Source organism: Apostichopus japonicus, chromosome 3, assembly GCF_037975245.1.
Source record: "Apostichopus japonicus isolate 1M-3 chromosome 3, ASM3797524v1, whole genome shotgun sequence".
Taxonomy (NCBI): domain Eukaryota; kingdom Metazoa; phylum Echinodermata; class Holothuroidea; order Aspidochirotida; family Stichopodidae; genus Apostichopus; species Apostichopus japonicus.
Window position 1 is genome coordinate 15436218 of NC_092563.1, and position 26269 is coordinate 15462486.

A 26269-nucleotide genomic window follows, 5' to 3' on the forward strand; every position below is an offset into this window, starting at 1 on the left:
TATACATATTAAGAATGTTATTTTTAATTCTCCATGAGACAGTTTTAGGGTCTTGGGCAATGTTGAATTACTGCAAATATGCTCCTCAACCCCTCCCCCACCCCATCCCCCACATATAAAAAAAACCTCACAAATTATAAAAAGAAGAAAGAAATAATTTTCAACTTCATACTGTAGGTATGTTTGTTCATAATTGCATACGTTTGAGAACTGGGAGGTACGATAGTACATCCAGGAATTGCTTTGGATCAAAATTCAAAGTTACCCTTCAAAATTTCACCTCCATGCTCCTCCCCTCTCTTTCCATGGTCTCACCCTTCCTTCCTAAAATGGTCAGTTGTACATACTGCAGTAAATACTGATTCACCGATCAACAACATGATAAAAACCGTGCATTTATTGTCAGATGGATAAAGTAAAATGCATCTGGCAGTACGCTGGTGATCTCTGTTCACGACTAGTCGATTAAAAGCTCTCGGGAAATTAGAATGTATCCTACTCCTGTCTGACTGTTCAGACACATGTATCAACTGTGATTATGTACCTGACATTGACAAGGCCCCTGTAGCCATCCTATTCCCTATTTCAAAGAAACAAGTCCACAAACTTCACAAAAGTATTTAAGCAAAACTTGTTCTTCTTTCGATGGCAAAACATAAAATTTACATTCATGAAGCAATCAATAGAAAGTGCTCTCTGCATACACCGGCCGGCCGGCACAACCGTGGATCAGCTGTTATAATGGAAGCTGCGTCAATTTAAACATGGATGGAAGGGTCAGTGGTGCCAGTCGTATCCCGAGGACGTCTTTTAAGAGCAGATTGAAAGTCGAGTCTTTATCGAGGCCGTCCACGCCGCGAGGCTAATTCATCCGTAGACTGGCCATTGATGTTACGATTTTCTTTTTTGCCTGGAGCCAAAGCCTGTCTGAGACGGTTTTCTTTTGCATCTGGTCACGTATCAGTGATGTTATCACAGACAGGCTAGGGGGATGATAATGCTTTTGAAATCAGGCAATTTACATCCTCGACGTAGGCTACTGTCCGGCAGTGCACTATTTTTAGTTTGTTGACTTTACTTGAACCATGAATTCTACAGTGTACAGTTTACACTGTACAGAATCAACTGTTCAATGTTGGAAGGAAGATAGTAATAAGTGGTACCTGTAGTGTAACATATTAGTATAGAATTGCATTGGAAAATGCTTAGAAAATGGTGTCGTATTTGCATATATGCAAATTATGCATCACAACTACAGGTATACATGTTGGTAGACTACAGTTCAGGGAAATTTCAGAAAAGCTACTATTTTATGCTTTTAGTAGCATTTCTTAGACAGGAAAGTTTATATGACATTCCCTCCATCTGTATCTGGTGCCACATTTTATCATACATATCTCTATTCACTCAGGATGACTGCATTCTATTTATCTTCTATGAACTGTTAAAGCTGGATTCAATTTCTGAAAATGTGGAGTAACAGATAGGATAATTTTCTAAGCTTTGATATAAAAGAAAATAATTTTAATCTTGTTTTGTGATATTGCTGTGACCTATGGCCAAAATTCCCTTCTTTTTGGACTAAAACCAATTTTGTATAATTTCCAAATTTGTTTCAACCTCTCTGGTATTTTGATATCCCTGATTGTTAGTAGTGTGCTGTGAAACATTTTCCTATTGGATGACAAAGAATAAAAAAAAATCAGTTAAATTTAACTTGACTGGTACACAGTTTTCAATGTCAACAGTATCGCTCCCCAAATTATGCTAGAAATTTCAATTATGGTCACTCTTGTTCAGACTCAAACAGAAACATTGTCCTTGGCTTGGTGCAAGCATCGTTTTCTCCTCAATGTTTGACAGTGATTTGGAGGATGAAAACTTCACGGAGTGTACTTTCAACAACTTTTAGTGCTCAATTTTTAATATGTTCCCATTTTATAGGGGGCTGGCGAGGGGAAGGAAAGGGAGGGGAAGGTAAGAGAGGGAAATGTGAGGGATGGAAAGATGAGGGGAGGAAGGAGAAGGTGAGGGAGGGGAAGGTACTGTGGGGCTTGGGGGATGTACTGCAGTAACTGGATAAACTTTAATGATGAATGTATACTGACCATGTGTGCAATATCTGAAAGATGTCAATTTTCATTTAGTACAAGCTACACATATTTCACCTCTGTTTATTTGTACATACAAGTTACAATATACTTCATACATGTATACTGCACTAACTACTGGCTATCCTGTCAATGTAAAATCACAGCCTGCACAGCATGAAGTTTATTGCACTTTTGTCGTTGTCACAAGTTGAGCGTATATTGATGAGTGGCTTCGGAAGCTGGTTTATAATAGTTTAGCTCCTGGTATGAATTGTGACAATGCCACACAGTCTTGTTTAGAGTTCTTTTAAGTTTTATTCGATAGACCGGCACGTTGAACCTTTTGACCTGGTTTTTGCTAATATTTACTTCATTGCTCGCTTTACCAAGAGATCGATGTAGTACCCTTTCACAGCTATTTTTTTGGCTCGACCCACTTTCTAAATTGAGATAATTTAAATAATAAATTGAAGAAATAGACATGTAAAAAATGTGATTCCATGGCCTAAAGTGGCCCCTTGGGGGGGGGGGGTGTGAGGGAGAGACAAAAAGTACAGAAATGTATACACTTACAGTTTGAAAGGGAGATTGCATATTACTTAAAACCACACAAACAGAACAGTTAATATTAAATATTACTTTGGATGGAATGAGAAACCAGGCACTGGCTCGAAACTGGTGACATACAGTAATTATACATGTAACTGTTGTTTAACATGACACAGGTTTCAATTACATCAAACTGCATGGCCATGTTGAATTGTAATCAATGTAAACATGTATCTATTCAGGCACCTCCGAACAAATACTATTTTGATGGCCGATGGACTAAGCGATCATTTTGTCGATATTTACATTTGTTGTTTATTTGTCGTCATGATAAAAAAAGACTTAATGGAAAGCCAGATAAATTGACAAAACCAGAATAGATGTAGCCTTGTAACACTGTCAGTGGTCGCATGCTTTGGTACAGTATTTAATTTGCTTTTTGACTTGTATTTTCATATTCTTTTGGATGAGAACTTTGAGACGGTTTAACATACATTTTCTGTGTAGATTAAGTGGTAGATTAAGTTGTACATCTATAATACCCAGTGATGTGTAAATTAACCTAGTAATGGTGCCAGTGATAGGTTTCGTAAATATTATGGACTTGATGAGACAATGCATATTTATACCACAAGTAACAATTCAACAGAAAACACAATTTTCATTTTTTTTTTTTTTTTAAAGTTTATCGCTTGGCATTAAATCAAGTTTTTGATCTACTGAAGAATTACTAGAGTCACCTTTTGGTGACACTATCCCCTCCATTTACATCAATTTCACAGTCCCAACATGACCAAAAGACAGACGGTTTAAATGAAGTAGGCCTGATAATGGTTAATTTTTAATATATCACCCCTCAAAAAGACCCTATGCGCAATGGTTGGCCTGGCGACCAGGATGCAAAAACTTGTACATTAATTTGATCATTAAATTGGAATGGGGACGACGATTGTTCAATAAAAAGAAGGTGTCCCTTTGAATAGCCCATTAATCTATCCCCATAACTGACAGCTTACATCTTTAAGCACTTGTATAGTCTATAATTCTTGTCACTTCAATAGCGTACGTGAGTATAGTAACTGCGAGCCTGTCAAAATTCTGTATGCCTCGGTTTATGTCGTAAATCTGATCGCTTCATGCTCTGAAAATCAGCCTTTCCTCATGGGGTAGCTGTTTTTAATCCTCAGGGAATGTCCTGAACATTAATGTTTTAAACTTTATATTGAAAATGTAAGAGGAATTCTTGGGTAAGGCTGTAAATATTACTTTTTGTTTCGTAAATAAGTTATTCTGTACAGTCTCCACAGTTTATCTTGGTAATTCCTTTTCCTTCCATTTTGTTTTACAAGGGAGCCACAACCAGATATCTCCCAACCATGTTCGAAGTTGGGACCATTCCTATGTTCATTTCCGTTATTCTGTTCTGAGTTTTAACTATAAGCTTTTAACTATTCTGAGTTTTAACTAATGCAAAAGAGGGAAGCTAGCCGTGGGGCAGGCTGCTTGTATTTGTTTGACCTTTAGATATAATAGTTCAGCTGTATGCAACATTATTGCCATTGCTTATCTGGCAATGTTATCGCTCTCGCTCTGTGGCAGCTTTAAAGGGCAGCAGTGTTGGCCTCAATTTAAGCTTGCCGAAAATTGCTAAAACTTTTGAAAAGTATACCCTCTCAGAGGTTCTGGCTCTGTGAAAACATCCTCAGACATAAGAGGATGGTTAAGTAAAGACAATTAAATGTCTGTATAGGAGGGTAACAGATCTAATGCAATGAGGATGACAGTAAAAATATTTGTATTTAGTTTGAACATGAGTGACCATTACATGAAATTTCTAGCATATTTGGGGAGTAATACTGGTGACCATCTGCTTCTTGACCAGCCAGAGACCTACGTTTTTGACATTGCCATACTTAAATACCTGTTACTGTACATGTGGTACAGTGTACACGTATGTACACTACTTAGCAAAAATTATGTGAATCACTGGCCTCGATCTTCTGCTTTAATGATCAAAGAAGGGTCCAATTAATTGACAGTTGTGTGATAATTTCCCTGCAGACGACGTCTCCTCGAACCGTTCATCTTTCGTTAGGAAAAGAAGGGAGAGGCTGAAGAAAGAACGTTACAGGGTGGGGGGGGGGAAGATATACATGTGCATTACACTATACGCTTGGAGCATTTGATTGCTACAGTATACATACTGTACATACATACTGTACTAACGAATGTTGTGCTATATTTGTGCTGCGTGATATTGGCTCTACAAGGCTATGTACAATTTCATCGATTTAATCGACAAGGGGATTGCCAGCTTGTAATCTCTGGTCTGATGCTCTCTCTCCTGATTTTAAATTTGACCCATGAATTCAAAGCCCTCACACCATGTATGATGTAATAAGACTGCATGTCACAATTGAGTGAGCTGTATTGTGCTGTTGTAGCAGTGTTGAGGTGAAAGTGGTACTTCTTCATAATATATATATTTTCTAGTATTTTTACTGAATTTCCAGTGAGCATGTGTACCAATTTCCCCTAGTTCCAAAAATAGAGATGTCTTTAGAAACAAAAGAAATGATGCCCAGATTTACCCGGGGAGTATTGTATACAAACTACTTCATTCCTCTCCTAATTCGACCAAGTTCTGCCTCTTTCGAAAACACCAAAGAGGTCCTGATTACGACAGTGCCTAATGATCTGAACCAGAAAAAAATGATAGCACAAGACGAATGTTGTAGACACTTTGGGTGGTGGAATGAGAAGGGAGGTCATTGACCGGCCGGGTCCGGTCATAGAGGGCGCACAGTTTTAAAAGGTTACCAGTCCACTCTAGTCACGGTAGAGAGATAGTGCTGAGGTTCTGAGGAGACAGGTAAGCTCATCACTCGTAAATACCCGACCCTGGTAAGTTTTGGAAGTTACTCGGGAATGATTGTATAGTTTAATTCATTCCCCTCTCAATAGGTGTGTCTCCTATACATACAGTAGGCACTCTGTTTCTGCGGTACCCCGGCCTACAGACTTGTAACAAGTTGTTCAATTCAGTTTGTGTGCCTGTCATATCTTGCCGACTGAACCACATGTCATTTTATAAGTACAGCTTTCAAACTGAATAAGATGAATCCTAGATTTCTGCCACCGCAGATGCTTGGAATTCTTGTCCAACGTTTTGATGGTCCTATTGAGGGAGGCGAAGGCGCGGGAAGTACCACTGCACAGTAGCGCTGCACGCTCTCCTGAGTCGTAAATCTCTGTTGCAAATAACTACATCTCTTTTATTTGATCTTTTAACTGTACAGTCCCTTTTTTTTCTCCCCTTTTGAATGGTAGTGCAGTAAGTTCTTGATTAGTTATCTGTATGAAGTTTTTTTTGTTTTCCATTACTTAAAGAAAAAATATCACACATGTTATTTGACATATGTGTGATGTCAATGGTTTGTGTAGCCACATGTGAGGAAATTTTTTTCCATGACGATCGAAACTGCGTCTTCTTAATCTACAAGCTTACACAATTTAAGTCATGATTTACTAATCAGAAGACTATAAAGCCCCATGGGATTACAGGGTTACATTAATCACAGTTAATAAACACTTATACAGATGTATTAATCAATGATAGCTTGCATCCCTATATCAAATCAGTATCAAAATTATGTGTATATATATACACATATATACAAACACAGTAGTGGGTTGTTCTCACGTAATCTGCGTTATTTACTTACCTGTCTTCCCACAACCTTAGCACCCTCATTCTACCGTGCCTAGAATGTCCTGGTAACCATTTAACACTGCTCGCCCTCTATGACCAGACCCTCCGGTAAATGCCCTTCCTTCTCATTCTACCATCCAAAGTGCCAGCAACTTTTTTTTTGTTATTCGTACGGAACTGTGACCTAGGATTCTAGTCTTTCCAAATTTTCGGATACCCATTTAACATAGGATGCAAGTTCACCCTGTAATTATTTCCGCGGCGAGGATGGATCTCCGGCCGGTTGGGGCCAGCTACCCGAGTACATTGCTGTGGTATTAACAACCTGTCGAAATAGTAAATCAAAAATTGAACTTCTTTTAATTCCAAAATAAAACAAACCTGTTAGCAAAAACTTGTCTACTAATCCTGTTACATCTATCTCTTTTGTGTTCACTCTGCTCAATAACCTGTCTGTATTCTGTGTATGTATTTGTCTCTTCTGTTACTGTAACTGGTCATTCAGCCTCTGAAGAAGATCCTGCTAGGATCGAAAAGTCAGGCCTTCTTACTTTTACACATTCTTTTAATTCCATCACTAAATATCATGGTACAGTTCCACCGAGTGACTGATTGTTCTTGCACGGCTATTTGCAAGCAACCTCGAGTGTTTATAAAACACGAAGATCTTAACCTCCTTAGCTGTTGCTTTAAAAAGGAATATTCCTGTGGTGGCTATTGAATGCTTTGTAAAATATGCCCAGAAGTTTTTTCTGCAGATCTACATGATAGGTCAAAACCATATATCCTCATATCATTTTGAATGGTGGTATTTTCGTGAATGCATCGGGCAACAGCCGCCCGTGAATGATGTCGAATATAACCCGCTATTCAACTGAAATATTTTTCTTTTCCTTTATAACATTTATTCACTTGTTCACAGAGAAAGAAAAAAATTTAATATTTCTACAAATTCAGTAGCACTTTTGATAAAATCCTAAATACAGAGAACCTTGACAGCTGATCAAAGTATTCCAAATGGATCAGGTTTCAAAGAAAAATCAACAAGATTATAACAGAAAATGTACTTAAAGCCTGCTTGTGAAGATCATTTGTTGGCATGACATCATTGACCACCTACTGCGGTCTATTCCCTGGGAGTAATCGAGGGTTAAGCTATGCAGTCAAAATGAGTTCCATTCAACAATGTCCATGTCTTCAAGCTTATAGACAGGATATTGAGATGGGCGTTTGCAACTATTAAACAGTTTGGAATATTTTTCTTTTCCATACAAGTGTCACAATGTCGGGGAAACTGGAATATATCCCTTTAAAATTAAAAGTTTAATACACCAGTGTCACCGAGTTAATCTGTTTGGAACCGATCAAGAATTTCTTCGCAGTACAGTAATTAATAATAATTTACCCCTCTTGTAACGTATAGATAACGTATAGCAATATTGTAGGATGGTTGACCCATCTTATCTACTGTATTCATTGGTTGGAACCGAGATTTGCATTTTTCACATATTTGCGTTTGTGATTTACTAGAGCAAACGACAGGGCCCCAAGGGGATTGTGATTTACATTAATTACTAATAAACAGATGTATTTCATCAACGATAGCTTTGGATCAAATTTAAATTTGTGGCCCATCCTTTTGTAGCCTAATACGTCCTCTTAAAGGGTCAGAGCGTGGAAAATAGTAGAATTATGTGCTGTATTGAAAATTACTACTGTTGGTTCTTGTAGGCACTGTAGAGTAGAGCCTGTAAAATATACTGATTATATATTATGGGGTGGGTGTTATGAAGAGGTGTGGCCAGGAGCGGGGAATGGGTGGTACCATGGGTGGTACCAGGGGTGGTACCAGGGATGGGGAAGGGTGGATACCAGGGACTGGGAAGAGGTGAGGCTAGGAAGGGATGTGGTCGAGTGCAGGGAAGTGATGGTGCTAGGGGTGGGGAATGGATGATACCAGGGGCAGGGAAGGGTTAATACCAGGGATGCGGAAGTGATACCAGGGGCTGGGAAGAGGTGACGTTAGGGCCATGAAAGGGTGTGGCCAGGGGTTGGGAAGGAGTAATGCCAGGCGCAAAGAAGGGATTAGGCCAGGGATGGAGAACAGTGAGGCTAGGTGTGGGGAAGGGGTGAGGCTTGCATCCCATGTGTGTTTTCAAGCATGCTGTGTGTTTATCCATAATAATCCGCACGTGTAGAAAGTCTGTACAGACAATACAGTCTGAATGGCTTTTGAATGGTTTTTCTTAATTGTGTCTTAAAACATTTATCGAGATTATTGATTTACCGAAGCCCTTGTGAATAAACCGGGGAGGATTGACTATATATTGAAAGAAGCGCATGATAAAGGTAACAAACTCCTTTTGACATGTCACAGTTGGTGGTCCCTCTTTGGGGTTAGTAAATGTGCCTTAAGTCATATACCTTTCATTCTTTGTATTGTCTCATTGGTGTGTCATCATTCTGGCCTCGGCAGCCGAAACCGTCAATAATTTCAGGTCTTACTTCCAGGGGAGTATGCAGCACTTCCAACAGGTTACTTATAATATACATTGCATTCATAATGTGGTATGGCTGTAACGCTGCTGCTGGAAATCAAACTTTTGTTCTAACTAATGAAATCATGCGCTTAACTTCATTGTTTCCTCCCTACAAAACCCCTAGCTATACTTCACCACATACCTTCCCACCTCCCCATCCCCCTCTCCCCAAGACTACAATGCCTTTCATATCTTTTTGTGCAAACTTTTAAAGAAGACTATAACCTGGGCAAACCACTGCCCGCCCCATTTATTGACCCAAGTTATACAGACAAGGTTTGTTCAAACCCTTCTGTCCACAATGATGCCTTGTTTTTCTTTGGGAATCCGGGGCGTCTGAAAAGAACAACAATGCAGGATTCAGATGCAATTTATGTTTCTTCCTCTCGTCAAGCGTCGAAAGGAATTCCTTTGCGGCGGGGGCCGGACAAAAGCCTTCGAAGGAGGAGGGTGTTGTGTTAAAAGAGAATAAAACGGTAACACTTGTAGAAACTTGTAAAAATGTAGGAGTATAATTGATTGTCTTTGTCATCTGCCCCGGGTTAGATACAAGGGTCCCATTGAAGAGAGGGTCTGGAAGAGGGCTTCCAGTCTTGAGATGAATAGGCTGGCTGTGTCAACAGTTACGGACTGTTGAATTATTGAGAACATAATGATAGTCCGAGGAGGAGATCCAGCAAGCCTTATTTATCATTCATGTGGTATTAGTGTTAACCCATAGACATTTCAATAGATTCACAGAGGTACATGAGAAAGTCTGTTGCCTTATATAAGACAGTAGTAAATATACCACCATTTTCCTGGATTCCATTGACAAGAGTTGCAGAGGAATATTTAAGTTGGAATCTGAGAAAAAAGATAGCAGTGTTGATCAAACTTAAGTGATCTGATATGTTAACATGTTGTATTGAATATAAACATGTTTACGAAGCTTTTTACCTGTGTTTGTGTGCGTGTGAATTTTTTAAAGTGTTTGTTAGGTGCAGTCTGATTGATGGATGTTAACATAAGTTTTTTTTATGACAAGTAGTCTCTTTTTAGTTTCTGAAACACGAAGACTCTTTGGACTTTATGATTAATGGTGTTCAGGAATTCCAGCATGCTAAAAAATTACTTTAAAGGCATTGAAGACTCGCCCCAAACCGCTTGCGGCCAACTGAAAAAGTTAACTTTCTGTTGCTTGCAAGTTACGTTTTGTTTGTGTCGCTACAAAATGCAGACAGTAATGAAACGTGATACCTTGTTATCTTTTATCTAGACCTGAGATGTCCATCGCTGCTATATATACACTGTGTTGTGGGTATTGACCGTAGCTGTATGTATTGACTGTACACTAGTGTCTAATTACCGACGGTAGCAAGCTGTGTGTGTATTTTCTGGAATCAATGGTGGTGTCTAACACTTCTGATACACCTCATTCGAAACTAGGTCAGATTACCTGCATTAGACATTTCTTTTTGCGTGAGTCTTCACACCCTTTAAAAGTTATCAAAATACTGTCTGGAAGATTTTGAATACATTTGTATACATAGAGGAGGACTTTGATTAGACAATTGAACGTCTCAGCGAGGAAAAAATGTCTTTACTTGGCCAGTAAATTGCTCTTTTTGGTTTCCAGAAAGGGAAAACTTATGGTGTCACTCTTACCGACCTTGCAAAATTGTGACCGATATGCAATGCTAATTAAATACTATTGTAGTCTTAGAAGCTTTGTACTGTAGTTTAGTATTGGCTCATTCTCCTTAGCTTATAATTGTGCGGACTGTCAATATTATCTATAGAAATGATTTCTGATTTGATGCAGAGATTAAGTTTCTACAATAATTAGTTACCTGATGATCTCAAAACAAAGAAATGGAAGCTAGTGTCTGACTCTGCACAGTAAATTTACACCCCCGGTTGTATCATTCATTTGTGGTTTACTAGCAGTACTCTTTGTCTTCAGGGTATTTGTTATTTACAAAGGATCCTTAACAGAAAGACAGCTAGCTTTTAGCTGTGTTTAGTGTTTACAGTGGTAATTTATCTAGGTCTGGGTCCCAAGAAAATAGCTACTGTAGGTATAACATCAACATATATGTAATGTACAGTGTTTACAGTGTTAAATCATCTAGGTCTGGGTCTCAAGAAACAGCTACTGTAGGTATAACATCAACATTTATGTTATGTATAGTGTTTACAGTGGCAAATTATCTAGGTCTGAGCTCCAAGAAAACAGCTACTGTAGGTATAACATCAACATATATGTAATGTACAGTGTTTACAGTGTTAAATCATCTAGGTCTGGGTCTCAAGAAACAGCTACTGTAGGTATAACATCAACATATATGTAATGTACAGTGTTTACAGTGTTAAATCATCTAGGTCTGGGTCTCAAGAAACAGCTACTGTAGGTATAACATCAACATATACTGTATGTAATGTACAGTGTTTACAGTGTTAAATCATCTAGGTCTGGGTCTCAAGAAACAGCTACTGTAGGTATAACATCAACATATACTGTATGTAATGTACAGTGTTTACAGTGTTAAATCATCTAGGTCTGGGTCCCAAGAAACAGCTACTGTAGGTATAACATCAACATATATGTAATGTACAGTGTTTACAGTGTTAAATCATCTAGGTCTGGGTCCCAAGAAACAGCTACTGTAGGTATAACATCAACATATATGTAATGTACAGTCTTTACAGTGGCAAATTATCTAGGTCTGCGCCCCAAGAATCAGCTACAGTGTAGGCATAACATCAACATATATGTTATGTATAGTGTTTACAGTGTTAAATCATCTAGGTCTGAGCTCCAAGAAAACAGCTACTGTAGGTATTACATCAACAGATGGGCCGGGCAGGTAAAGGGGGGGATGGACGAACACGTGAGGGACCACATTTGTCTTGTCAGGGAATGTGATCGGGCCGAGGGACCTAAGTGCTGCTGTCCATTCGTGACGATTTTTCCCATATAATGATCATGATTATAATCAAAGTTAATAGTCTGAATGAAACTTGTAGGGCACTGGTTTATTCAGCTATTTTAAAGTTATCTGATAGATGCACTAATAATTGATGAAGAACATGGCACTTCACACCACGATAATAAGAGAAACCTTGCATAGTCTTAATGTAAGAAATAAAACATCTTATAAAAGCTGATGTTGTTTAGTTTTCTTTATCTGCAACAAAACAATTTAATTGACCATTGGCTGGACTGCTCATATTTACTTCACTCCTCGCTTACCTCGTTCTGAAATCACAAAGGATGTATAGAAGGTAAAAATCCAATGTATCCTGGCAATTTCCGTAAGATTTGCTATCCACTACGAAAACGCATGTGTAGACACTTTGGATGGTAGAATGAGAAGGAAGGGCAACGACCGGAGGAGCCGGTCGTTGAGGCTGCACAGTGTTAAAAGATTACCAGGGCATACTAGACACGGTAGAATGAAGTGCTAAGGTTGTGGGGAGACAGGTAAGCTCGTCACTCGTAAATATCTAAACCAGTAAGTGTTATGATGTATTGAAAGTAAATAATTATCTCATTCTTTTCTCAACTTTGCAGGATCTAATGAGAACTTTCTTGGAAAAGAAGTCATTGGATGATAGGCACATGGGAGGTAAGATTCTACTACTATGTCTCTCTATAAGTGATTATGAATTAATTAACCCTACTAACTCGTCAAGCATCACAGTCTCATCTCTTGGAATTTTACTTTTTTTCCCCCTCTATCTTGAAACCCTAACGAGTGGTGGCTTAAATTATACATAAATTAGACTATGGAAAATCCCTGATATATGCTGCATCGCACTGTGTGAATTGTTTGTATGGGGAGGTTTGTAGATTTTTGTCCAGATTTAAGGCTATAATTGCAAAGCAGATAAGGACTATCTCGACTGCAGAGCCTTTAGCAGATGTTCTAGGACTTAACAGGTTACCGACAATGCCAGGTGTGTATATATTGACCCCATTCACTAAACTTAAAGTTTTTGAGTCACTTAAAGTCACCGGGTGGGATTCTCTCTGATGTGCCTACTGTATATAGTCTCTGTTCTTTGTATATAATCTTTTCCAACATGTCGTGTTTTGTCCTCGGAAGACTTTCAGGCTCAGAATTCACACCTGAGAGAGATTGCTCATTATTTGAAAGTTGAAGGGCTTCAAACGAAACAACAAAGATCTGGGGCTATTTTTGTCTGGTCTGTGTTTTTGGGTCGTGTAAAAATTGCATCCGTGCTGTGCGTGTATGCAGTAGTTTGGAAGGATTCCTTCTATAGCATACTTGACCAGAGCATGTAAACTAAGTAGAGCGGCTGCCTCTCAGCTCTTCAATTGTCAAATTGAAAGATAAGCTGAGCAGTTTTCCTAAAAATTTAATTTGCTCTGCCTTCCCTGATGGTTTGTCAATGACCATGGTACTACCACCTAATTGTGGAGTAGGGAATGGGTTTTTAAGTAGCATCTTCATCACAATCTGATCAACTTTTGAGCCCTCTGTGAATCTAGCTAAGAAAGTTCACATTGATTTCCATGTGAGGGTTCTCCGTTGTCGTCGACCGGTCCTGGTATAACAATGACCCCCTGGGTTTAATCCTCTTCGTTTATGGATTGGATTAATGCTGGGTCGTGGAGAAAGGGCCGTGATGACTGTTTACAGGAGGGATCAGAGGCAGTGTAGTGGTCTGTTGATGAATAGAGTAAAAAACTTGTGGTTTTAAGATCAACAAGTATATTTCACTTGAGATTCACTTTCATCTCAGTTGCATGCATATATATAAACTGTGGTGATTAATGAATCGACTGGTAATGTACACTATCATAAGTGCTTGTCTTACTCTCGTCGTCATGAATGCAAGCTTCAGTGTGGCGTTAGAGACTCTGTTGCTGATGTACTGAGAGCTCCATCACTTTACAAGGAAAGCTATATAGGCTACATACACTTATACTACTTACTGTACCATAGTACAGCAAAGCCACACCAGGGAGAATAAAGTTTTTCTCCCCGAAAACTTAAAATATATGAAAACGTTAAACTATTCTAAAATTGTTATGGGACCAAACTTTTCTACAACAGTTTAGCTCTTTTGAGTGACTGAGGGAAAGCTTAATTGAAAATTTCCAATATTGCGTTTTTTTGTTGTTGTTGTCATAATGTGGCAAAATCACGATCCCATAGCTGGGATATGATAATCTTGACAGTATGGAAGCTTTACTCTAGATGAAGCATCTAGCTCTTTCTACTGTACTATGTGTATATATGTATGTAGGATGTATGCATACATACACACTTACTTATCAGCGAGGGCTGGAATAATCAGATGGCTTGTTGTTCTATATTCAGACACTACTAATTAATTTAGGATGCTATCATTCCGTGGAGCCAGGTGCAGACAAATCAGTTTCCTAGTCTCCTGATAACTTTGTTTGAAAGAGGAGCTCTCTTATTCATTATGTAAATTACATGCAGGGAGGAGAAGGATGTTGACTTGTTGTATTATAACGTCTCACAGACTGCCAAGTGTTAACATCTCGGATTGTGGGTTTCCACCAAAAGTTTCCAAACTTGATCGGTCGTATCCTCTCTCTGAGTTTACCGACTCTTACCCCGTGACATAATCAGAAAGGAACTTCAATGACCAGAAAAAGACACAGCAACATTTTTGATTTATACTTATGGAGTATACTAGCAAGTCGCATTCTGATTCATATTAATAATCATTTAAATTAATTCATGTGGGGATAGTCTGACATTTAATTAAGTCATTATTATGCATCCTGCTCTGAATATATGTCAAACAATTTCAAGTTCAAAGTTCTCGAGTGTAAACACGAGGAACGAAAATCCCAGTTAGAATTGTGTTATAGGGCTCCGGGTATCAACGTTCACAATGTTGTGTCTAAATGCAAAAATATTCCTTTTTTCAAATGGATAAATGCCAAGTGTGCTAGAAATTCCATGGGCCAAACTTTACCTTTCTGTATGTTGTTAAAATCATCAGATCACTATTCTCAGAAAGTGTTCTTTAGTTTTTAAAATAGTCCTGAAAAAAATAGATTCTCAGTGAACACTTAAGAAGCTCAAAATAAGGAATAGATACTTTTGTTCTAATTGCGGTTAAAACCATTTCCTCCAAGTTTTCTTAGAAACAGGTTATTTTTCTCAAGATTCAAGAGTTCATTATATTTTGAATTAATACCAGCTCATGGTAAAACTGGAAGTATGTTTTGCCTGTATCATCAGATTTTCCATTGCTTTCGATTTCATTTTGACTCCAAATTGGCATCTCTCACCTATTGCAAAATATGTTGTTTACCTTGCGAGTTCTGTTATGCATCACTCAGCGTGGGAATTACCCTACATGCACAAACTCATGTGCAGTGTGGCAAAAGTGGAAGATGGCAAGAAATGTGTAATAGAATATTTCTTTTAACTCTAAACACTAGAATGCGAATGTTACCCCTTGTTTTATTTCTTTAATTTTTTTTTTAGCAAAACCTTAACTACTTAGAAACATGGCATTTGCACTGCAAATGTACTGTTAAAGAAGCCATTTGGTAAGGTACTATAGATCTGATTTTGAAGTGCTTGTATGCTGTTGTTAACTCCCACTCATAGTCAGAGCCTGTACATATGTTTCCAAATTATGTATGTATGTATTTTAGATCCTCCTGCAAGCAGGGACTCGCGAAGAATTCTCATTGGCTTATCAAAGCCGCAAGCTGACCGAAGTCAGTCTCTTAGATTCATGATTAAGATGCACACATGAGGAAGATTAACTTGGGTCACATGTGTGTACTGCTCTGTAGTATTTTAGTATTTGAAGTTTGGCGTAATATGTGACCATACTGCTTCTAGCTGGCTCAGAAGTAATGTGAAAGTTAACCTTGGTAATGTAACTTAAATAATAATGCCACAATACACTACACTGCGCTAGTGAGTCACATGTACACAACACTGGTCTTGCCCAGCTAACACCTGAGAACGTAATCTCAAAGATTTTGAAGTATTTACCGGCCAATAACTCAGTCGAGCAACACCGTTCGTGAAGATCTGGCCTAGGTAACAATTATGAATAAAAGGGCATCAATTGGGAATAATATGCGTGACTAATGCAAGTGCAATTATCAGTGCCATGAATGAAAAAGGGACAAAAAACAACAAAGGAAATCCTATAATTGAAGCCAGTCTTCACAGTTGTTAGGAAAGCTAAGGCCTGTCTGTGCTTTTAAACTACAAGAGCCACAACTCTTACACCTGTAAAATAGAGTTGAAACTCCTTCACAAGATAACCGTCATATGAAACGATAAGAAATCCATCACTCTAACAAATAACACCTGAGGCATTAAACCACTACATGGTCATAATGTCAGAGCAACATGTAATTAATTTCTCATATTAAATTCCATCTTCTCCTACCTCTCTTGGCTTCTCCCTCCTCCCAAAGAACTCAAATGCTATCCTTTTAGTATTCAAAAGATCTAAAGAAAGTTAATTTTCGGATTTGTTTCAGGTATAAAAATTCAGATAAATTTCAGGTGGTACTACCACAGTCGCATTGGGGGTTTGTTTTGATTGAGGAAGCGCTCAATATTTATATGTACAGGAACATTCATAAGAGTACACATAAAGGGATTGACCCCTTGGGTTTTAATGATGTGATGGTTTATCTCAACTGGTTGTGTTGACAGTCCAAAGGGGATTAATTTGTCAACATGGTACATTCATGTACTGAATGTCAGTCATCAGATCAGGAATACAGCTTATAGGGATGGATGGATGGCTTTGATTTCCACCCTCCTCCTACTTCCCCCCTTCCACCCCCCACCACCTCCCTTGCATTGTTCTGCCACATATCAGACAAGCTACTGCTCCCGACTTTGATGTGACTTTATAGCGGTAACAAACGCACGAAACGGTCCAGAGATTCATGATGACGAGGGGTAATCATGTAATAACCTTAAATTATATCCAGTTTAAAAAACGTGACTTGTTTATGATACCTTGGTATGCTTTGATCACCGAAAGGTGTGTTGCTGGTAACATCTTTATTAATCGTTTGCAAGAGATATATTGTAGCCGAGGATCAAGTGATACCGCCATATGTCCGAACGATTCAGGTTGGGGTGGGGGGGGGGGCAGTAGGTGCAAGGCTGAATGTTTCTTGTAAAAAGACAGAGATATTAGTGTTAAATCTCATTGGTGCAAACAGTACAGTAGTGTATCCAGTTTATGACGAGGAGCTGTCCAGTTAACGACCAATCACTCTCATGTATGTAATGATTTAATTACAGAGAGAAGGTTGTGCACCTTGGAAATTGGGTGTGTATGAGATAGCTTAGTTTACATGCATGGTCACTCACTTTAAAAAAAATAATAATAATAATAATAAAACAATTGATGTCATATAGAGACATAGACTAACTGCTCCATATATGCATATCTGCATAGTGTAGTTGTAGGTGAGAATAGCAATGATACTTGTTAACCCTTTAGCTTGCATTTTGAATTAGCAAGCCTCTTACAGAGTGCATTTACTATAAAATACAATATTGCAAATTATGCCAAATGGTTCAAGTAAAAACATTTTCACAGCATTCATTGAACACTTGCTAAGAATAGAGAAAGAGGTGATTTTGTTGGATTTTACAAATTTTGACGTGAGCATGTAGAATAGAAGCTAACAAATATTGTCAATGTCAACTCAAAAAGCAGCTTTAAGCTAAACTTCAACAAACCGTTTCCCATAACCACTGACTGGATGGGGGAGGGGGTGGGGTGTGGGGGCGAATGTCGTTTATGACTATGATAGCTCATAGAATGATACAGCTAGACATATATAGTACACGGTTCTGTTGAAAAAAATCATTCTGAGATATTCATTTTGTTGAAATCATTTAAGCTGTACTTTTTAAAGGGAGGTGATGATGTCATCGTATTAAAAGAAATGAAGAGCTGTTAAATTACTTTATGCGATTGAAGACTAGACTTGATGATGGGTGTTCAATGTCCTGCCTGCCTTTAAATCATTATTGGCGGTATAAAGTCGGGCCAATAAATTTTCAAGATACGTCATCAATCTGCGTCATGAACTATTAATGATTTCTTTTTTAAAGTCAATTTGAGATATCCGCCGTTCCGTTGTTTACAACCGCTAAAAACCTTATAACTTGTTGCCCAGCTGTTGCAGACAACAGAGTATTACGGGTCCTTCCAAGCGTGACGCTAAAGCTATTGTCGTTAAACTCGACTTCATTGTAAACAAAAATATACAATGCATCTGACCTGTTACTGACATTGGCAAAGAGGAAACCAAGAGGTATTAAAATGATTCATTTAAATTTTTCCAAGGTTGCGTCAGTCAGAATGGAACGGAAGCCACTGTTTTGCTCTGGTGCATTGTTTAAGAAAAGCCCAGATTAACGCAGTATGGGTTCAGAAACCGTAATGACAGTCCCTACGCCCCCCTCCTCATCCCCTGGTATAAAAGAATTAAATTTACCAACCTTGAAATGAAGATGTGGATTAAGTGTCCAGTTGGCCCTTGGCTAATACAGTTCACACACACACATATTCGCAGACAATGCCAATCGAATAGAATAAAGACAATAATCGCCTATTTTTGTGTAACTTTTTCATAGAAAATTTATTCACGCTGTGATATTTGTGAGTCTATTTAATTTAACAGTCAGTTGACACCGATGTCATGTTGAGTAGGACAATATAGTTTGATGACTAAACTTGAATTATCTTATAAAAACAAAAAATACAGTTCATAAAAAAAAAACGTACCAAATCTTTTCTAAATATTTACGTTAAAGTTTTACGTTTGGAATTGTGAATCGAGACGATAATTCAAAGTGTTTTAGCAGCTAAATTTGTGTTATATCATTCACACACAGTGAAGACGGGAGTGTAGTACAGACAAGAATCAACTGATCGCAAACTTGAGTCTGGTGTTCGGAATCGTCATGATTCGTCATAAATTTACGTGGCAACAGCTTCAGCAAATTAATTGTATGAAATCACAACAAAGGAGCAATGATAGTCTATTTGTTATAAGGATAACAATTGTTATTGCAAAACGAATAGTTCAGCCAAACAAAAGCCACTTTGAAGTCTTGAAAGTAATTTAACCTGACAGTTGTATGTATCACTGGGCAGTCCCAAACTCCTGAGTTGGTAGTTTCTATGAAACAAATGTGTGTTGTTTTATTGCAATGTTTTTATGTTTTTTAATACCCTCCCAAGGGATGCATAACCACTCAGTGTCAAATGTAAAGGGTAAACTGCTTCTATGCTTTGTATTACATTCCATACCTGGGTTAAGATATTATTGTATCTTTGAATTGATGCATTATAGCATGAAACCACATGTTAGCATAATTAAATCAACAATGCCAGACATTGACAAGTTAACTATTGTTTGCTATCGTTGAGTTCCCATTTTAGTCCCCAAAAGGAGATGTTATCATCATGAATGCTAACAGGATGACTCATAAATGTTAGCCCTAGAATATCTTTCTCATGATGAAGGGCGGGGGAGGGGGGGGGAGGAACTCAAAGGGCACCACCCATAAACAAGTCTCTGGTGGTTGAATGAAATGCACATTTGTTATAAGTTGAAAAGTTCATTTAGGGAATGTTGGCAAGTTTTGAAATTAAACATAAAAGGAATGAAAACTGTAGATTTTACTTTTGACGTCAACTCTCTTTACTTTTCTCCTGCTTTTAAAACAATGTTACAAACTTTGGAATGGCAGATTCAGAACAAGGGTTAGTCGAGTTGCAGTGAGCAAAACATTGTCGTGGATCGTTTTGTAAGCTGCTGTTAGATTGGAATGATTTCATACACAGGAGACAGAACAGTAAGGAGCGTTGGTATTACTGAATTACCCAAACCAGTTACAAGCTGGGGTAGAGTGGGTGGGTGTTGTGACCCAATGTGTCGTATTGTTATAATGTTTAATGTTTAATACATAACATGTTCATGTACATGTTCTGAAGCGGTGTAGTAAAAGAGACACATACAGTAATAGGTCTGAGCCAGCCATCTCAAAACCGACAATAGGATTAGGGAAATTCCCTTTGTCTCTGAGAGATTGTCGGCGAGACAGTTTCATGGTAAAGGTATTGGTATCGTCTAACCTGTACCATTGTCTATCTATATGCCATTGACAATTTTCATTTTAAAGTTGAAGGGAGGGGGAAAAATTTTTTTTAAAAATATGGAACGCATGAAATAAGTTGCCTTGTAATATATTATGATTACATGTTCTGTGATCGAAACGTCAGGCCAACTTACTTTACACATTCTATGACACAGGCTCTCTATTGGATAAGCAGTTTGCTAACAGTTTAATTTGATCATGATTACATGTTCTGTAAGAAATGTTCCAAACTTTCAATATTCTAGATGCAAGCTGAAAGTACGAATCATATTGAGCAGTTTAAAGTTACCTTGACTAGCTGCGGTTAAGTACTCAACTAGCAGAGTGCACACTTGTTTGCCCAGTAGTGGATAACTATATACCCGTGATATTCCTTTGATCTACAACAGCACTTGTTCATAATATATATATAGAGCTGTGTGATCTATTGAACTCAATTATTCTTTTTTTATTACAGTTGCTTTTTCAATTAAATGCTATCCAGGTGGGCTTCCAGTTTTCTTTTCAAAATTGTATTCTATTCAGGAAGATACTATTGTCTGGTGTTACAAAAGAATCTTTTAATTAGGTGCTCGCAATGACTTATCGTGTCGTAGTAGGGGTCCAGATCGGTACTCAGTGACTCGTGCAAAAGTCGATCGGTGTTTTGATAATATCTTGAGTCTTTGTTTTTCTTTCTTTGAGTATTTAGTTTCTTTTGTTATTAATTTTAGATGCAGGTTTTAAGTGGGATCATCTGGACGACGTCAAGTCTGGCTGCCGGCGTGCTCCTATTTAAAGCGGTACAAAAGGTTTCCACCTCCCCCGGAATGCTTCAGCACATTTGTATTCTGTATTGAAGCCTTGGACGGTTCATAAACTCTGTTACATTGGCACCCTTGTTTTGATATCTTTACATAAAGCTTGTTGTTTCTTGGGAAAACACAAGTTTTTGACTGTATGAAGTTGACTTAAAGAATGTTAACACAAAGTACCGGCAAATTGTGTCACATTTTGAAGAATTGCACAGTAGGTGCAATAGACGTCTGTCTGGTCTCTGCTAGCTGTTCTGAGCTAATCATGGTCTGCTACTTTCTATATCTTTTTGATTCCTTGCCCGAGGCAAAAGGAATCTTTTCGATGGTGATGGCGTGTGTGTGTGTATGTATGTTACACTTGCACAAGTAAGCACGGTAAATCAAAACATTGATGTTGGATTAACTTCATACTTTGGTATGTGGATGCGTCTTATTGAGTACAAAGTTCAATGGTCATTTGGGGTCAACAGAGGTCAAAGTCTGAAAACATTGTGAACATGGTAACTCGAAAAGTACATCTTTGTTGAACTTTATATATGGCATTTATATTCAGCTTGTTTAGTACAAGAACCCTATTGAAATTGGTGGAGGTCAAAGGTCGTTTGAGGTCAACATTTAAGTGAAAGTCTGAAAATTTTTCTGTGAATTCTCCAATGCTATGATTTTCTTTTGGTGAACATAGTTTGGTCAAATTCAGTTCAGTTTTAGTTCTGTGAAGGGGCTCTATAGCTAGGTCTTCAACGAAACATACCTGGCATCCAGGTAATGAAGTCTGCTTCAGAGTTCATACTCTTGCTTTAAACATGCACTTAAACCTATGATCAGTTTATCCTCTCTGAGCTCTGAAGGGGTCAACGAGTTATCTCAAATGGGTAGAAACTGGCTCAAGGGGTCAAAAAGTGTTCTCAAATGGTGGGGGAGGGGGGGCAAAATTGGAAATTTTCTCAGATATATTTCACAGTGTATAAACAACGTCATGTAACGCTCAGCAATTATTAAATGGATTGCCAGCTCAACATTGGTCAAATGTATCTCAACATCACATCGGAAGACTGTTCTTTCTGGATATTGAAACATTTTGGTTTAAAATTCTATGTACAGTAATTTGCCTCATGAGGGAATGACATGGTTGATGCCCACAGGGGATTGTGGACATAATTAAGCAGATAGTTATTTTGAGTTTTGAGCATATTATATGGCAAGGAATCACAGAGCTAACTGGCTCTGTGGTTCTTCCATGCCTGCTGCCATGTATCTTGTTAAGAGTTGCGGTGGTTATTAGGCCGATGACCTTATACAGATCACACTTAAACAGCAGCAGCACCAATCCATGCAGGGCTTTTTCTTAACAATGGTTTAGAAATTGGTTTTAAAGTCTAATTTTTCAGCTCTGGTTAGAGTCATAATGGTGCAAGATTTGACAATTCTTGCTGTTTTATTTGGTCACGTCCCGTCACTTTTATAGCTTAGTCCAAGAAGGTCAGCTCTACATCCACCTGTCAAATTAGCCCATTTTGGAATTTTAATCCTTCCTTCAGCCAGGTTAGCACACCTGTTCGTTTGCACTTCCTATCTGGTTTGGCCTAGGCGGACAGGGTCTTCAAAGATGATCTTGTTTACGGTATAATTTTTATATCTCCCGGCCATAATGGAATCTATGATTCCTTATACAGAATCACACAATAACCAGAGCAAATATATACTACAGTATTAAACCAGCTGGTACCACTCATATACTAGAGCAGGGCCTATACTTATTGTGTCATTAGTTAGCATATTAGTAGATATGTATTGCGAGTACAACGCGAGAAAGACTGTAGAATTAGAACTCCCATCTATAGGTATCAGTTCGAGTGGAGAAAAAGGCTATATACGTGTGTAAGAGCTACTTCATCTTGCAACATCATTTCTAATAATGTCCCAAGTACAAAAGTACAAGTATGAGTACAAGTTCATATCCATGAGAGCTATAGAGGCACATGCCAATTGATGTGTGCTAGAATGTGAGTACAAGTATATGTAAGGACTCACTCCTTAGGTCTCTAATGCTTTCAAGCACATCATTTGTTTCAATCAGTTTTGAATTATATGAAACTGATTTCCCTCAAACACTCACTACATAGTTGATATTGTGATAGTAGGCTACTGTTCTGCCTGCCTGCCTAAAATATTAAATTCAAACTTTTTTTCAGCAAAAATTCCCTTTAAATACAAATTTGAAATAATGTTTCTTAGAGAATAGTTGCACACTGAACCTTCCTACATTTTCAGTTGAACTCTGCAGTGTCAGGGTTAAATATATTTACAAACCGATCCTCATTCTCTTCACACTCTTCACCGCCTAAATAAGGCCTCTAAGGGATGCAGTCTCCAATTTAAAGTACTCAGCATACATATCTCAGGCTCTGCCTTCAAAAGTTGGCACCAAATGTCTGGAACCCCACCTGATGTGGCCTGTTAAAAGTGTGACAATGGAGGGCTTTTGTTGGAGTGTGTCATGTTTGCACATTTCATGAAAAGCTCAAAATGAGGGTTTTGCATTACCCTCTATTAGTGTTTGTGGAATCTCATTGGTTTGGCATTGCTAGTTGCTACAATGACAAACAATGAGCTTGAAAGCATAAGAGGAAGCAATTTATTCTTTCTCTCTCAAATGAAAAGAAAAGCTCCTTCTAATTAAGAAAAGGGCTATCCAGGGATTGGTTCATTTAAATTATTCTATTCTATATTATCTTGGGAAATAAACTGCTTTAAGCCATCTGGTTAACCCATAGCACCCAACCATTTTGCTGTGTCTTATAGACTTGCTTGAGTGTTAATCTCTGCTTTGGGACTAAGGTGTGTATATATATTCGAAGTATCCCAAATGGCCAGTCACATTAGCCTAGATTTGTAGCCTCTGATGGGGCGACAAGAATGTCACTCAGCCTTTATACCCATGACAGTGTCAGATAGGAATTGCCTTTTCAGCGGTTCCCTTTTAGGTCTCCTCAAGATTTGTGCCTCGTAAATTAAAGGCTAATTTAACACATGAAAACAATAGAAACGTACTCTCAGCATCATTTTAAATTACACCATTCAAACAAGGTTATTAGAGTAAAATTTTAACCCTTAAAGAGGCTCTATATATCTATCTGTTAGTTATTCTTTATGGAGTTATCAGCAAAAGAGCTATAATCCACTAACATGTATGTATGTATATTAGATCCTCCTGCAAGCAGGAACTCGAGAAGAAGCCTCGTTGGCTTATCAAAGCCGCAAGCTGACCAAAGTCAGTCTCTCACATTCATATTTAACGTCCATGATTATGAATTGTTAATTGTCAACAACTCTGTAACTGGACGACATACATTAATCTTGGAGTGACTCGAACATAGATACTTTAAGTAGTTTAATTCTTTTCAGCTAAATGAACTGATGAAAATCTGTGAACCTGCATCCTCTCTTTACAGATATCTACAGTGTTAAACATGCACACTTTCCCATCATCTCCTAATGTGCAGAAATTATTAATTTTTTTTTGTACCAAGGCTTTATAGCAAGCCGAAAGGTTAAAAAGAAGGGATTCCAGTGGATGGTTTGCAGACCTTATAAAGGCCTTGTTAATTAGCACTTTGTAAAGTTAAAAAGTGACGTTTGACGCCATTTCTTCCAAAGAACAGTTGAAATATGGTCCTCTTCTTTTCTAATTTTCTTATAGGTCTGTGTATTTGTAACAAAGGCAATTTTTTTTTTGGTGTGTGAAAAAAAACACTTTCACCCAAGATTGATTAAACTAATATTTGATTTATGAATCATTATATAACTGATGGGGTGGGGGAGTATTACTTTCCAGCTGATTTAACAGCGAATATTCACATAAAATCTGTTCCTTTATCTGATCAACAGTGGGAAAGGTTCCTGTTGATAATATTTATTTCCTGAACTAGTATGGACCTGGGAGCCAGCTAGCTAGCTAGCTGCTACTGTTTGCTACTGTTTTGACACTTATAGCCTCAGGACACCAGACTTAAACTGATTGCTTATGTACAGTAGAAATGAGAATTGGGGATAGAGCTAATAGTTTACTTCTATGTGCTGGAGACTTGGATGAAGCACCTCATGATGGATGTTTGTGCCAATGGGGGGGGGGGGGGGTGGGCTGGGAGAGAAAGGAGGGGAAGAACTGGCTTACCCTTGCTAGTCATTTCTTCAGTCAGTTGATTGATTTGGTATTTTTACTATCCATTGAAATGCAGCAGATATGTGCACTCATGTCATATCAAGGTATTTTGGATACAAATGAACCAAAATTTGTTCTCGTCCAAATGGGCAATCATCAAAAAGTATTTTCTTGATGTCTTGGTGGGATCGAAGTAAGAAGGAAGGGGGGGTGATGATGTGTGTAAGGGGGGGGTGGGTTAGCTGGGTGCCCTGGCCTTATATTGGTTATATTTTTTGGTTTACCAGTTCATAACATTAAACCAAATATTTGTTTCGGGAAGCTGTTGAATGTTTGTTTGGTAGTACACCATAGGATATCCTGAGCGAGAGAGAAAAGAAATACATCCACAAGAATAGTTATTGGTTCTGGGAAATACTGTTGGTTTCTCTCGGAAATATATTTGTGTCTTAGATCATAAATATGGTACATCTCAAAATGACTGATTAAGGGTTGGTAGGATGAGGTAACTGTTCGACTTCTCATTAACCTTTTCCAGGGATCACCTTGTACCTCCGAAAAAAAAGATAACACTGTTTTTTTCTTTACCTTGAGACATATCTGAGCACCCTGAAGAAGTCCTTAGGGTTAAACTGATGGTAAAATGTGACAACCTGTAATATGGACCTTATTGCATTATATGTGTAGTCAGATATAAGGCTTTCGTGGTAGAATTAAGCCACCTGGAAGAAATGTCAATTTCTTGTGAAGTTTTTAGTAAATTCAATAAAGTCTTTGGCAAAAACAGTCTGAGAGTTTGACCATGGGAAACTGATTCTGTCGAAGTTACGAAATTATGTTGGACTTAAGTTAATTGATCTTAAACACCTTTCAGGTCAGGTTACTGTATCTGGACTGCTGAGGTAGCTGGTGAATTTAAAGCAGTATAGTCAGCTACAATATATATATATATATATATATATATATATATATATATATATATATATATATATATATATATATATCATGATGCCATATTTGGTCATAGATTCATTGATAGAGGGACCAGAAAATTTAAGGTATATTAAAGTTGATGGTGTGAGATCTTGTTTGCAACATGGAAGCAGAGGTTATTTTTCATTCTTTGAAACTTTTTAACATCATTATTTTAATATTACTTGCTTGGTATTGCTGCATAAATTATTCGATGTATGCATGGAGCTCCATTTATTTATTTATTTTATTTTTTTGCAACATGGCAGTTTGAAAATAGAG

The 26269-nt window shown here is 37.9% G+C and overlaps 1 protein-coding gene across 3 annotated transcripts in view; it reads left to right on the forward strand.

Annotated features, from left to right (window-relative positions):
- The window catches only part of LOC139964650 (A disintegrin and metalloproteinase with thrombospondin motifs 18-like), a 126929-nt gene that overhangs the window by 10332 nt on the left and 90328 nt on the right, over nucleotides 1-26269 (forward strand). For all 3 annotated transcript variants that reach the window (XM_071966428.1, XM_071966448.1, XM_071966439.1), the window contains exon 2: nucleotides 12451-12505. In XM_071966428.1, coding sequence (XP_071822529.1) covers nucleotides 12451-12505 — 55 coding nt within the window. The remainder of the gene's footprint in view (nucleotides 1-12450; nucleotides 12506-26269) is intronic.